The 13832-nt window shown below is 43.4% G+C and overlaps 1 protein-coding gene across 3 annotated transcripts in view; it reads left to right on the forward strand.

The window, feature by feature from the left end:
- The first annotated feature begins 723 nt into the window (after positions 1-723).
- LOC126416498 (mediator of RNA polymerase II transcription subunit 30-like) overlaps positions 724-13832 on the forward strand; it is an 85318-nt gene continuing 72209 nt past the window's right edge. For all 3 annotated transcript variants that reach the window (XR_007575476.1, XM_050084242.1, XM_050084250.1), the window contains exon 1: positions 724-1235. Coding sequence is in view for 2 of the 3 variants with exons in the window: in XM_050084242.1 (XP_049940199.1) it covers positions 1115-1235 (121 nt within the window). In the remaining variant the exon portion in view is untranslated. The remainder of the gene's footprint in view (positions 1236-13832) is intronic.

Raw genomic sequence — 13832 nt, forward strand, 5'->3', positions numbered from 1 at the left:
GATGGGGTAATCGCTAGTAGTGGAGCTGAGAAGCAGTTCAGACTGTTAAAACTAGTTGAGGTCTCTAGATCTGGCACAATCCCTATAGGTCCCAGGCACAATTTACGAGTAAACAGCTCCGGTCTTGACTTAGAATTCAACAAATACCCCTTTAAGAAAGAACCTTACCCTGCAACTGAAAAAGGACATGTCATATCAGTGTATAAGAAAGGAACCACAGCTGTTCTGACCAGCTTCTGTCCGATATTCACTAAGTCTACTTGCAGAAGAGTTGTACAACCAAGTCTTAGTTCAAACGTTATGACGTTTTTCTAGTAAACTTTTTTTCATTCAAACCAACACAGATTACGAAAATGTACATGAATAACTCTTCATAGGCAAAAACAGTCATGTCGATTCGATGTTTCTAGAGTTTTCGAAAGCCCTTGATTCCGTTCCCTCAGATCAATTGCTACACGAAATATATTTGACATAGTATAGTATTGTTCGGTTCGATCTTGACAGTATATTTCGTATATGGCGTAGCAGTAAATTACTTCTTTTCTGCATAAAGTACATTAATTTTCATTGGGAAAAAAGGATTTAGAGCAAAACGCTTATGTGGTCTCGATTTCCTTTAAGTTAAATTTCCGAACTACGACTGAAACGGAAGTCAAAGTTCCTCAGAGTTTGACATCGTTCATGGGTAGAGGTTTGTTTGCTATCTTCCTTTATAAGCTTTGATATGACAACAAAAATAAACTGTGCCTGTGGTGTTGTAAGCGGTTTAAGGAAGAAACATTTGTTTATATGCATGTTTCCAAACTCAGAAAGTTAGAAGTAGTGTCAAATTTTATTTAATATTCTGACTTTAAATCGAATATAGGAAGATAATGATGTGCGACTGATTTTTTTGATAGGAAAGATGCACTTTAGTACATTGCTCTCAACAAATAGCGTTGTTAAGTGAAGATACGCTGTTGAAAAGCAGTAAATGTAATGTCTTACTTGATTGGCAATTTTCTGTTTCCGCCAAAGCCTCAGTTATGAAGCTGTGAAGTCGACGTTCCAGGCTTTCTTTGAAGTGGTTGGAGTGTTGTGATCATATAATTTAAGCATATGAACCGTGTGTAAAATGGCTGGGCCACAACACACATTTCCCACAGGATTCCCAAACCCACAGCAAGGTCCCATGAGAAACCAGTTCGGAGCCGGCCCCCAGATGGCTAGCCTCATGGCTTCCAGTCAACAAGCAGGTATACTGTTGTCAGCCTCATCTTTGTTTTGTAAGAAACACTTACGTGGGCGGAATCATTAATTTATTTGACCAAGAATAATTTTACAATGACATAGAAATCGTCACCTTTGTACAAAGGAAAAACACATCTGCATGTGTTGACATATTAATACAAACATGTTTGGTAAGAATACTACTGCTGTTGATTTGGTAACTTCTAAACAAAACCTGTGATTGTCAAGACGTTAATACTTTGCTTGGATTTCCATTAGCTGTCATGCAAGTCTTAGTAAATTTGGATTTTAATTATGTTTACCCATGATAACCACAAAATAATTCTGATTTATTATGTAAGTCCAGTATTATTAGTTAATACTAGATTAGTGAACATTTAAATGGAACTTGCTTGTTAAGGTAGAAGAATTGTTTCGGGAAGCTTTGTGTAATAGCTTACTTGACACTGGATCATTTTGCGTATTGACAATGTGCTGTCAGTTTGCAACCTCTCAGGAATATAAGGCCTGCATACAATATTGTTACATGGACAACACACATCTACAGGTTGAACTTCTCCACTATGTTTGAAGTGCACTACACCCCAAAAAGTCATGTGCATGAAATGTTATTTCTATAGTTGTAGGATTTACTTATTCCATCCAACATATCATTACTGCTATAGTCCTTGGATTTGTGTTTTTCTTTCAACAAATGAATTGTTGTTGGTGTCTGAGTATTTGTGAGTACTGCAAGGACAGTCAAAAATTTTTGAATTTTGCTTTCTTCTGGAATATTAAATAATAATAGTTTGTGTGTCTTAACATGAGAATCAAGCAGAACTGTACCCTTTGTAAATAAACAAAAAACAACACCAGATCCACATTGGTATTTTCTTCAGTGATACTTGGTGTTGGCATGTTACAAAAGTCAACATTGTCATTCTGTTATGTTCACACCATACCCAAGTTCTTGGGGTATGTGTAAAAACAAATTTGATTGTTAATCTTTTCAAGTGAGTTGAATTATCTCCACAGGAATTGTAGGACTGTGTACTTTAATTCATCAGATGGCTTCATTTGTAGGTTTAGTGCCATTTACATTGTGACAGTTGTAGTTTCATGCGTCCTTAAGGAATGTATCAGCTTTCCCTGTTAAAATTGTTTTGGTAATTACCCTTGATAACATTTTGTCATTTTGGTCTTGCCCAAAGTTCTGCACCCACTACCACATCACTGTGGGATTTGTAACTTACTGTAGTCTACCTGTTGCAGGTAATTTGGTCAGGTTGAGATGTTTAAGTGTAATGAACATGAATGTTTTATCACAGCTTATTGCAGATAGATTCTGGCTAGAGTGTGATAGTGCCACCACCCTCCTGAAGTATTGTTATAGTGACAAATTGCTCCATAGAGCAGCCTGCAGTCTAGGTTAGGTTTCGAGGTGACAAATTGGTTGACTTGACAAAGTCACAGATGTTGATATGAATTCAATTTGTGTTAATAGATGGATCCAACTTGCAGGATAGTGCTGTTTGCTCCAAAGTTAACCTATCTTTCACTATGAACAACTGTAAGGTAAATTTAGAAGAAATGCTGTAGGACAGAATAGACAGTTCTCAAGAGTATTTTGATGCAAATTACATATTTTGTGCATTAACTATGAAGAAAATATGATTATAGGGGAGAACTTCGTAACTCTCACCAGATATTGTCAGTAAATCGTTAATTAACATACTCTGTGTCCTCAGTGAAATTTATGCAAATCTTTTATTGAATTTGAGTGACAGGGATCATTGGGCAAGTCAAGGGACCCTCATTTGGGAAGAGTGATGTTACCACCAAGCCCACCAGATTTAATTTTTCTGTAAAACCCAAATTTGACTGCAGTGAGGTTTTTTAAGGTAAATCTAAGTGTAATTTGGAAGGTAGAAGATGAGGTACTGGCAGTTCAAGTAAAGTTGTGAGGACAGGCCGTGAGTCGTGCTTGCCTAGCTCCGACGGTAGAGCACTTACCCGCAAAAGGCAAAGGTCCTGAGTTTGAGACTTGGTCCAGCACACAGTTTTAATCTGCCAGGAGGTTTTCCTAATTTAAGTGTATATTGAAAGTCTATGGTAATGGGAATTTGAGGTGGTGCAATTGTTACAAGAGACAGGAAACTTAAATCCCCAGAAATCGAAATTCAGGCAGCACATCAGATTGTTGGGGAAGACTCAGTATCGAGGGTGGTAATCAACGTGTGGCTCCTTGAAACTTTCTTTGTATTGTGAGACTCAACCCAGATGCAACAGACAACTTTAGAGCAAACGTCAGTTTCCCGGTAATACTGTCATGTAACAGTAAGTTTCTATAATTACAGTTTTATAGATTGTATGTGTGACAAAACATCCTGCAAACCATTATTAATTGGCCTGTCTGAAAGTCAATCAGAGGAAGATAGTTTGGAGCTCCCTATTGATGGAATGGCAACAATCTTTGAAGTCCATAGTGAAACTGGTATCAGTGACCATGAGGCAGTAGTTAGAGTAATAATTACTAAAGTGCAGCTAAAACAAGTTGGCAGATTTACGTGTTTAGTAACTTGGATAAAGAGGCAATTGTGCTACATCTCAAAGAGGAGTTAAAAACATTTACCTCTGGGCAGTAGCATGTGGAAGAACTGTGACTGAAGTTTAAAAGAATAATTGACCATGCACTGGAGGATGGATATGTACCTAGTAGATTGGTTCATGACTATAGGGTCTCACTTTGGTATACAGTTAGTGTAAAGAATTGACGACTACTGCATAATATGTGTAAATTAAAGTGAAGCAAGTGCTATAGATACAAAGATGCTGAATGAAACACGTATGATTGTCAAGAGGGCATTGTGTGAAACTTTCAGTGACTATCAGAGTGAAAGATCTCTAACAAAACCCAAAGAAATTTTGATCTTGTGTAAAGGCTGTCAATGGCACAAAATTTAGTGTCCAGACATTGATAGATGATGACTGAAGCTGAGGGTAGCAAAGCTAAGCCAGAGATGCTGAACTCCATTTTTAAAAGTTTGTCTACTTAGGAAGCTGCAGATTCACTATGGCAGTTTACTTGAACTCTCACTACTGGCGTAATAAGTGAGGTAGCTATTGGTGCCGATGACTTCAAGACCCAGGAAAAATCACTAACTTAGACTCCAGGTGCAATTGATTACCTGTTCAGTTCTCCACAGAGTTAATCATGTTTTAACCATAATATACCGTAGATCCCTTGAACAAAGTACTGTGCTCAATGATTGGGAAAAGCAATTAAGTGAATTGTTCAGTACCACTTTGCCAACTCACAACCTATCTCCTTTCAATGTAACCTAGACCTATAACTCCACTTAAGATCAGTATGCCACCTCACATAATGTTTTGTATTTACATTCATTTGCTTTTCCAACTCACCTTAACCTAGACATTAGGTTACAGTATAGATAAGTGTATCACCACAATGTACATTCTAAAAATTCACACATATCCGAAAGAAATATTGTCAGTGTTCTGTTCTGTCTTCCACTTGCATCACATTGTACTCTACATCATCATTACATTACTAGTCATAGCCAACATCTGGCATAAGTACTTCAGTTCATCCAAAACAAGTACAGGTCTCACCTATTGATAAGAGGGGTAACAGAAGTGATCCATGAAATTACCATCCAATCTCATTAATGTCCCTTTGTTGTAGAGTCCTAGAACAATTCTCGACCTCAAACAGAATGCAGTATCTTGAACAGAATGACTTCTTGCATGTCAACTAGTGTGGATTCAGGAAACTTAGATCATGCAAAACATGCCTTGTGCTTTTCTCACATGACATTTTGAAAGCATGGATCAAAGCGGTCGGGTAGATACAGTATTTCTTGTCATCCAAAAGGCATTTGACTCAATACCACTCAAACATTTACTAACAAAACTGTGGTTCTGTTGGGTATGAAACAAAATTTGTAACTAAGTTGAGGATTTCTTGTAAGTAGGATGCGATATGTTATCTTGGATGGATTCATTGACAAAAGTTGAAGCAACTTAAGGTGGAAGTGTGTTGGGACTGCTGCTGTTCTTGTTGTATATTAATGACAATATATATTGTAGCTTCAGACTTTTGGCAGATAATGCAGGTATCTCTAATGAAATAGTGTCAGACAGAAGCTGCGGAAATATTCAATCAGATATTGATAAGATTTATAAATGTACAAATATTGGCAACTTGCTTTAAATGTACAGAAGTATAAAATTCGGCACTTCACAGGAGGATAAAATGTGGTATCCAATGACAAAAATATCAATGATTCACAGTTAAAAATCAGTTAACTCTTCAAATACTGGGTGTAACAATTTGTAGGGATGTGAAATGGAATGACGACATAACCTCAGTGATAGGAAAATGGTTGGCAGGCTTTGATTAATTGCTAGTATACGGGGATAATCCTCTCAGCCACAAAGAGTTAGCTTACAAATAATTTGTGCATTCCATCTTATAATATTACTCAACTATTTCGTCCGCCCTGGTAGCTTAATGGTCATCGTGACAGATTGTCAATCCACTGGGCCCGGGTTTGATTCCTGGCTGGTTCGGGGGATTTTCTCTGCCCAGGGACTGGGTGTTGTGCTGTCCTCATCATCCTCATTGACTGCGGGTGGCTGAAGTTGCGTCAAATTGAAAGACTGGCACCCGGCGAATAGTCTGCCCGACGAGAGCCCCTAGTCATACAGTTAAAAAAAACTCAACTGTTTGGCTGCTGTACCAAGTAGGATTAACAGGGGATGTTGAATTTATAAACACAAGGGGTGCACGAATGACCACAGGTTGGTGTGATTCTTGGGAGAGTGCTGAAAATTCTGAATTGGCAGACTATTGAAGTCAGCACAAGTTGTCGTGGAAGCTTAGAAAATTTCCAGAACAAGTATTATGTGAAGAATCTAGAGGTACTCTTCAGTTTCCCTATGTATTGCTTTTGTAGTGATCACGAGACGAAGATTAGATACTTACAGCACAGTCATTTAAGTAATCATTTTTCTTGTGATACCTGTTTGACTGGAATGTGAAAAATGCTTAAATGTGTTATCAAGCCAAGTACCTTCTGCCATGCACTTAAGTGCTTTGCAGAGTATGAATATAGATGTACGTGTGTATCATCATCGTAGAGAATAATGAGAACTTACTCATATTGTATAATGTGTTACACTTCTGGAAAACCAGGTAGGCATTCAGAATTGTTTAAAGTATTATGCTTACCAGTCTGGCACATATTTCAAATACATGGTGATTATAATTAAAATTAAAATAACACCACTGGTCAGAATGACGACAAATAGCAACGGAATATAATCGGAGAAGGGGTAAAATGAATGGCAGAAGAAAAATATAGTTAAAAAATGTAGAAATAGGTGGCGCTGTAAGCATCATAATCTTAGAGTAGTAGACTACAAATGACAAATGAATCATACAACAATGCCTAAGGTGTACATTTGATGCTAAAAAAACTGTACTACTCAGTGTACATGGGTGTACAGGTGTGATACTGTTACTTATGTAAGCCCATCCACCACGGATACCCCCCTGTGGGTCTGGGGCTAAGAATAGGCCTGAGGTATTCCTGTGTGTCGTAATATATGGTGGTCCCTGTAGGGTTTGATGTCCATTGTTCAAAATTTGTACCAAGAGTGAGCCAATTGGGGAAGGACGCCTTACATGATGCATTGTATCAGTCATGCCTTAAGATCTGTAGCCTGTTTTCTCGTTGTCGCAGACCCGCTCATTCTCCATCTCTTGGGTGAGGAGACCTTCCTGGGTGCATATTCCACCATGCACTATGCAGTGTCACCTTCTATGCTCATGGTGACCATGGACTTCTTTGTATCTGATAACCAGCACAGTAGCTAGTCCATTGTGTTGGGGCTGCCATTATCCTGTTGGTTGTAGCCCACTGACAACACAAGGATCGATCTGCTGATGCCTGTTCTGTTAACTCCCCATGTATGCTAAGGAGTAGATGCCTGTCACCCTGGGGCATCGGACTCCCGGCAATGGCCATCCTGACAGGTGGTCATTGCTGCAGCTGGGTGGTGCCCATGGGGGGGGGGGGGGGGCGGCTGGTTGGAGTGGGTGGCATCAGGGCGGATGATGCGCGAAGAAGCGTACCACGTCATCACTTGCTGGTGATCATACACCAGCAGTCTTTAATCATTTTAAGTCTCAGTACAGTGCAAGGAAGTAGGACCTTAAATCATTCCCCTCCCTGGCCACACCATGGGAGGAACACCAGGTTGGCAGCGAACCTTACCCAACCCAGTACCTCGTATATACAAGAACTGATGGGGGTCTCCTTTGTTTCGATGAAACCACAGTTTTTTGTAGACCATTTAGAAGACAAGTTTGGAGAGGTGGAGGGCTTGTCCAAAATGCAGGCAGGGTTAGTCTTAATAAAAACAGCATCCTGCCCAGTCACGGGCATTACTCGCTTGTGACAAGCTGGGGGATGTTTCCATTACCATCACACCCTGTAAGAGCTTAAATATGGTCCAAGGTATTATATTCCACAGGGACCTTCTTTTGCAGTTTGACGACGAGCTGCACGCCAACTTGGAGCGACGAGGTGTTCACTTTGTCTGGCGCGCCCATCAGGGTCTGAGGGATAATCAGGTTATCAACGGTGCCTTCATCTTGGCCTTCGAGGGTGACACATTGCCCGAAAAGGTCAAGGTGATGGTATATTGCTGTGATGTAAAGCTGTATGTCCCTCCCCCTATGCAGTGCTTTAAGTGCTGGAAGTACGGCCATATATCTTCCCGCTACACTTAGTGTCACATGTCGAGATTGTGGACATCCATCACACCCCTATATTCTATCTGCCCAACCTCCCATCTGTATCGACTGCAGAGAGCATCATTCCCCTTGCTCACCAGACTGCAGGATTTTACAGCACAAAAGGAAAATCATGGAATAAAAGGCCGTGGACCGACTGACCTACACTGAGGATAAGAGAAAATTTGAGCATCTACATGCTGTGACTATGACCTCTTATGCCGCCGCTACGAGAACAGCTGTAGCCTCATATGTTCCGCAAATTCCGGTCAGCTCTCAGAGCTGGAAGACTACACCTGCCCCCTTGATGGGGGGGGGGGGCACTTACATGCCCCTCCCCTCCCCCCCTCCAACCTCAGGGGCACCAGTCCCCACTTCTCAGCAGCCGGATAAGCATAAGTCTTCTTCAGCACCTCTCGCTAGGAAGGGGACCTTTGGGTCACTCACTTCCCAGGTTTTTGCTTGTGGGAAGATGACTCCTGCCAGTGACTGAAGCACCCAAAAGTAGCTGGTCGTAGGGCTTTACGATCATCCTCAGTTCCGGAGACTGAATCAGCCTATCCCTCCCAGCCAGTGAAACCCAAGGAGCAGCAAGAGAAATCCAAAAAGAAGACCCCAAGACCAAGAGACGTGCAGTGGCACCCACACCACTGCTACCTACAAGCTATGCTTCTGAGGTACAAGCTATGCTTCTGAGGATGAGGTGGAGATTCTGGTGTCTGCTGAAGACCTAGATCTCACCGGATACTCACACTACGGATATGGACTGCTTAGGAAATAAATCGGTGGCAGCAGGTGGCCATGAGGCGTAAACTGCCTCGTTGAATGTTCCATGCCTTCTCAGCCTCACAATTACGTCATCCTCCAGTGGAATTGTGGCAGTTTTGTCCACTACCTGGCTGAGCTGTGCCAACTGTTACGCTCTACGCCAGATTTCTGCATTGCCCTCCAGGAAATCTGGTTCCCAGCAATGTGGAACCCTACCGTCCATGGCAATAAGGGTTATTACAGGAGCAGTAGCAACTATAATAGCGTCAAGTGGAGTTTGCGTCTATGTCCTGAACTCGGTATGTGGTGAACCTGTGGCTGTCAGGATAAGGACGATGCACAAAATAACTGTCTGCAATGTATATCTTCTTCCAGATGGTGCAGTACTCCTGAACACATTGGCTGTACTGATTAACTCCCTAAACCCTTCCTACTATTGGGAGATTTTAATGCTCATAACCCCTTGTGGTGTGGCAGCATGCTTACTGGCCGAGGCAGAGATGTCGAAAATTTGCTGTCACAACTCAACCTCTGCCTCTCAAATACAGGTGCCCCCACACATTTCAGTGTGGCACATGGCACGTATTTGACCATTCATCTCTCGGTGTGCAGTCCTAGCCTTCTCCCATCCATCCACTGGAGAGCACATGACGACAAGTGTGATAGTGACCTTTTCCCCATCTTCCTGTCACTGCTCCGGCGTCAGGCCCATGGACAACTGCCCAGGTGAGCTTCAAACAAGGTGGACTTGGAAACTTTACCTCTGCTGTCACCCTTGAATCTCCCCCACACGGTAACATTGATGTGATGGTTGAGCAGGTGGCTACAACTATCGTTTCTGCGGCAGAAGACGCAGTCCCTTGCTCTTTAGGGTGCTGGCGGTGAAAGGCAGTCCCATGGTGGTCGCCGGAAGTCGTTAAAGCAATTAAGGAGCATTGGCGACCTCTACAGTGGCATAAGCAGCACCCTTCCCTGAAGCACCTCATAGCCTTTAGACAGCTCTGTGCCTGCATTTGCCATCTTATCAAATGACAGAAGCAGGAGTGTTGGGAGAGATACATCTTGACCATTGGGTGCTATATGTCACCTTCCCAAGTCTGGGCTAAGATCAAATGTGTTTTCGGTTATCAGACCCTAACCTGGTGTTCCTGGTGTTAACATAAATGGCGTATTACCTACCGATGAAAACGAGATTGCTGAGCACTATGCTCGAGCCTCTGCACCGGAGAATTACCCCCCAAGGGAAAGTCCTCTCGTTCACTACACGCCACATTGAATCCTATAACGCCCCATTTACAGAGTGGGAGCTCCTCAGCGCTCTGGCAAATTGCTCTGACACTGCTCCTGGGCCAGATAGAGTCCACAGTCATATGATTAAACATCTCTCATCTGACTAAAGCGACATCTCCTTGTCGTCTTTAAGCATGCAATGGCAGGAGAGCACCATCATTCTGGTGCTCAAACCCGGTAAAAACCCACTGGTTGTGGATAGCTATCGGCTCATCAGCCTCACCAACGTTCTTTGTAAGCTGCTGGAACGTATGGTGTGTCGGCGGTTGGGTTGGGTCCTGGAGTCACGTGATCTACTGGCTCCATGTCAGGGTGGCTTCTGCCAGGGTCGCTCTACCACTGATAATCTTGGGTCCCTTGAGTCTGCCATCTGAACAGCCTTTTCCAGACGCCAACACCTTGTTGCCATCTTTTTTTATCTACGCAATGCGTATGACACCACCTGGCGACATCATCATCCTTGCCACATTATACGAGTGGGGTCTCAGAGGCCCGCTTCAGATTTCGATCCAAAATTTCCCGTCTCTTCGTGCTTTCCATGTCCAAGTTGGTGCCTCCCATAGTTCCATCCATATCCAGGAGAATGGAGTCCTGCAGGGCTCTATTTTGAGTGTCTCTCTCTTTTCAGTGGCCATTAATGGTCCAGTGGCAGCTGTAGGGCCATCTGTCTAGCCTTCTCTGTATGCAGATGTCTGCATTTCTTACTGGTCCTCCAGTACTGGTTTTGTTGAGTGGTGCCTACAGGGAACCATTCACAAGGCAGTCATGGGCTCTAGCCCACGGCTTCCACATTTCAGTCGCAAAGTTGTGTGTTGTGCACTTCTGTCGGTGTCTTACCATTCATCTGAAACAAGAACTTTATATTACTGACAGTTGACGTACCGTTGTGGAGGATATCGATTCTTAGGACTGGTTTTCGATGCCCGATTGACTTGGATACCTCACCTTCGTCAGCTTAAGTGGAAATGGTGGCAGCACCTCAATGCCCTCTGCTGCCTGAGCAACACCGACTGGGGTGCAGATCACTCTATGTTGCTGCAGCTCTACAGAGCCCTTGTTCAGTCCCACCTTGACTATGGGAGTGTGGTTTATGGTTTGGCAGCACCCTCAGCATTGTGTTTAATTGACCCAGTGCACCATTGTGGCGTTCGCCTAGCGACAGGTTCTTGGAGAAAGTCCGGTGACCAGTGTACTGGTGGAGGCTGGAGTGCCTCCATTGAAGATTAGGTGTGCACAACTGCTCGCCAGTTTATGGTGCACACCTTCGTAGTTCTCTTGTGCATCCAAATTACCATCTCCTTTTCCCACCTGTGGCAGTCCGTCTTCCACTTCGGCGGCCCAGGTCAGGGCGATATCTTCTGTCAGAACTGGAGTCCTTCCCTTTACCACCCATACTTGAGGTCCATTCACGTACACCTCTGTGGGGCACACCTAGGCCGTGGCTTCACCTGGACCTTTCACATGACCCTAAGGACTCAGTTAATCCTGCGACTCTATGCTGTCACTTCCTCTCTATTCTCTACATGTTGTTTCACACTGACGGCTCGATGGCTGATGGTCACGTTGGCTTTGCCTATGTCCATGGAGGACATATAGAACAGCACTTGTTACCAGATGGCTGCAGTGTTTCCATTGCGGAGCTGGCGCCCATATCTCATGCTCTTGAGCACATTCGCTCATGCCCTGGCGCATCATTTCTGCTGTGAACGGACTCCTTGAGCAGCCTACAAGCTATCGACAAGTGCTACCCTTATCGTCCTTTGGTAGCAACCATCCAAGAGTCCTTCCATGCCCTGGAACGGTCCTGTCGTTCAGTATGTCTGCAAGTTCGTTGCCTGGGATTCCGACGTGACCTGGGGAGGTCACGTCGGAATCCCAGGCAACGAACTTGCCAACAGGCTGGCCAAACAGGTTACGCAGAAACCGATTCTGGAGATGGGCATCTCTGAACGTGACCTGCATTCTGCCTTACACTGCAGGGTGTTTCAGTTTTGGGAGACGGAATGGCATAACAGTACGCACAACAAGCTGTGTGTTATTAAGGAGATTACGAATGTGTGGAGTCTTCCAACGGGCCTCTCGTAGGGAATAAGTTGTCCTCTGCCGGCTCCGCAATGGCCAAGCTTGGGCGACCCACGGTTACCTCCTGCGTCGTGAAGACCTGCCTCAGTGTCTGTGCGGTGCCCGGTTGACAGTGGCCCATATTCTGGTGCACTGTCCCACTTTGATTGCCCATTGACGAAATCTTGGGTTACTGGACTTGTTGCTGCTAATTTTATCTGACAACGCCTCATCTGCTGATTTAGTTTTGTTCGTGAGGGTGGGTTTTATCATTTGAACTAAGTTTTAGTGCATGTCCTTTGTCCTCATGTCCTCCGCCCTAGTGCTTCTAGGGTGGAGGTTTTAATGAGTTGCAGCGTGGCTGGCTTCTCCTTTTTATTCTCGTGGTCAGACACCTATTGTAATCTGCTTTGTTGTTTTAATCTCTTCATCCCATTTCTTGCGTTTGTCGTTTTCTTGTCCCCTTTTGTCCATTTGCATGTTTGTTGTACTTCATCATTCTCGTGAATTTTCTTTTCATTCCGTTATGAGTTGTCAGTCTCGTTAGTTTTATTCCTGCATTTGTGGCATTGTTTTATTCAGAACAAGGGACGATGACCTTTTAGTTTGGTACCTTCCCCATCTTGTAATCCAACCAACCACCACGGAAAGGTCTTATCACGTTGGATGGGTAAAATAGGTTTTTAATAGTCCTGAGTCCAAAAACTGCATAAAAATCATCAAGCAAAATCAAATCGGATTATTAATTTCTGTGTAACTGGTGCAAAACATGTTCAATATGCTGTTCACCGTTTTCTGCAGCAAGTTGAAATCAAGAAACAGCATGTTCCACAACTGATAGTATTTCCAAGGTCACATTCAGAATGTGTTGCACAATGTGTTCCTTCAGTGCAGCTGTGTTTGCAGTCGGAACACGGAACACAACATCTTCCAGATTCAGAAGTCACACGAATTAAGATAGTGATTGGGACGGCCAGGCTGTAGAGAAATGGTGGCTGATAATTCTAGAATTTTTGAAATGGCCCGTCAGCAGCTGCTTAACTGGATTTGCACTGTGAGGTGTGCGTCATCTTGCATAAAAATGACCCCATCCACGCTGCTCGAGAGCTGGAATGATGTAGTTGTGCAAAAGACACTCATAGTGTTTGCCACTGATGGGACAGGTCACAGGACCGGAAGCACATGTCTCCTTGGAAAAAATATGGCTGTATGATAAATGATGCCATAAACCCCCTCCACACAGTAACCTTTTCAGTATGAAGTGGTACTGGTTGATTTGTGTGTGGGTTGTCTGTTGCCGATATTTGACAGTTCTGTGTGTTGACATATCTTGTCAAATGGAAGTGGGCTTCATTTGTCCACAATATCTTCCATGGCCAGTCATTGTCCACTTCCATGTGAGCAAGAAATTCTAAATCAAAGGTCTCTCTTGCCGGCAGGTCAACAGGAAGCAACTTGTGCACATGGGTAATTTTGAATGGATACCAAAGAAGGATGTTTCAAAGTATTTTACGCACCATGCTCACACAGATATTGTCCAATGTTTGGGCAATTCTCCATGCACTACATATTTGCACACCACCACTCGTCTCCTCGTGCATTGCTGTGGCCACTGCTTACACTGACATCAAATCAGTTTGTTTCCTCCCTCTACCAGGTTGCACATCAAAAGAACAAT

This window comes from Schistocerca serialis, chromosome 1 (genome assembly GCF_023864345.2).
Source record: "Schistocerca serialis cubense isolate TAMUIC-IGC-003099 chromosome 1, iqSchSeri2.2, whole genome shotgun sequence".
Taxonomy (NCBI): domain Eukaryota; kingdom Metazoa; phylum Arthropoda; class Insecta; order Orthoptera; family Acrididae; genus Schistocerca; species Schistocerca serialis.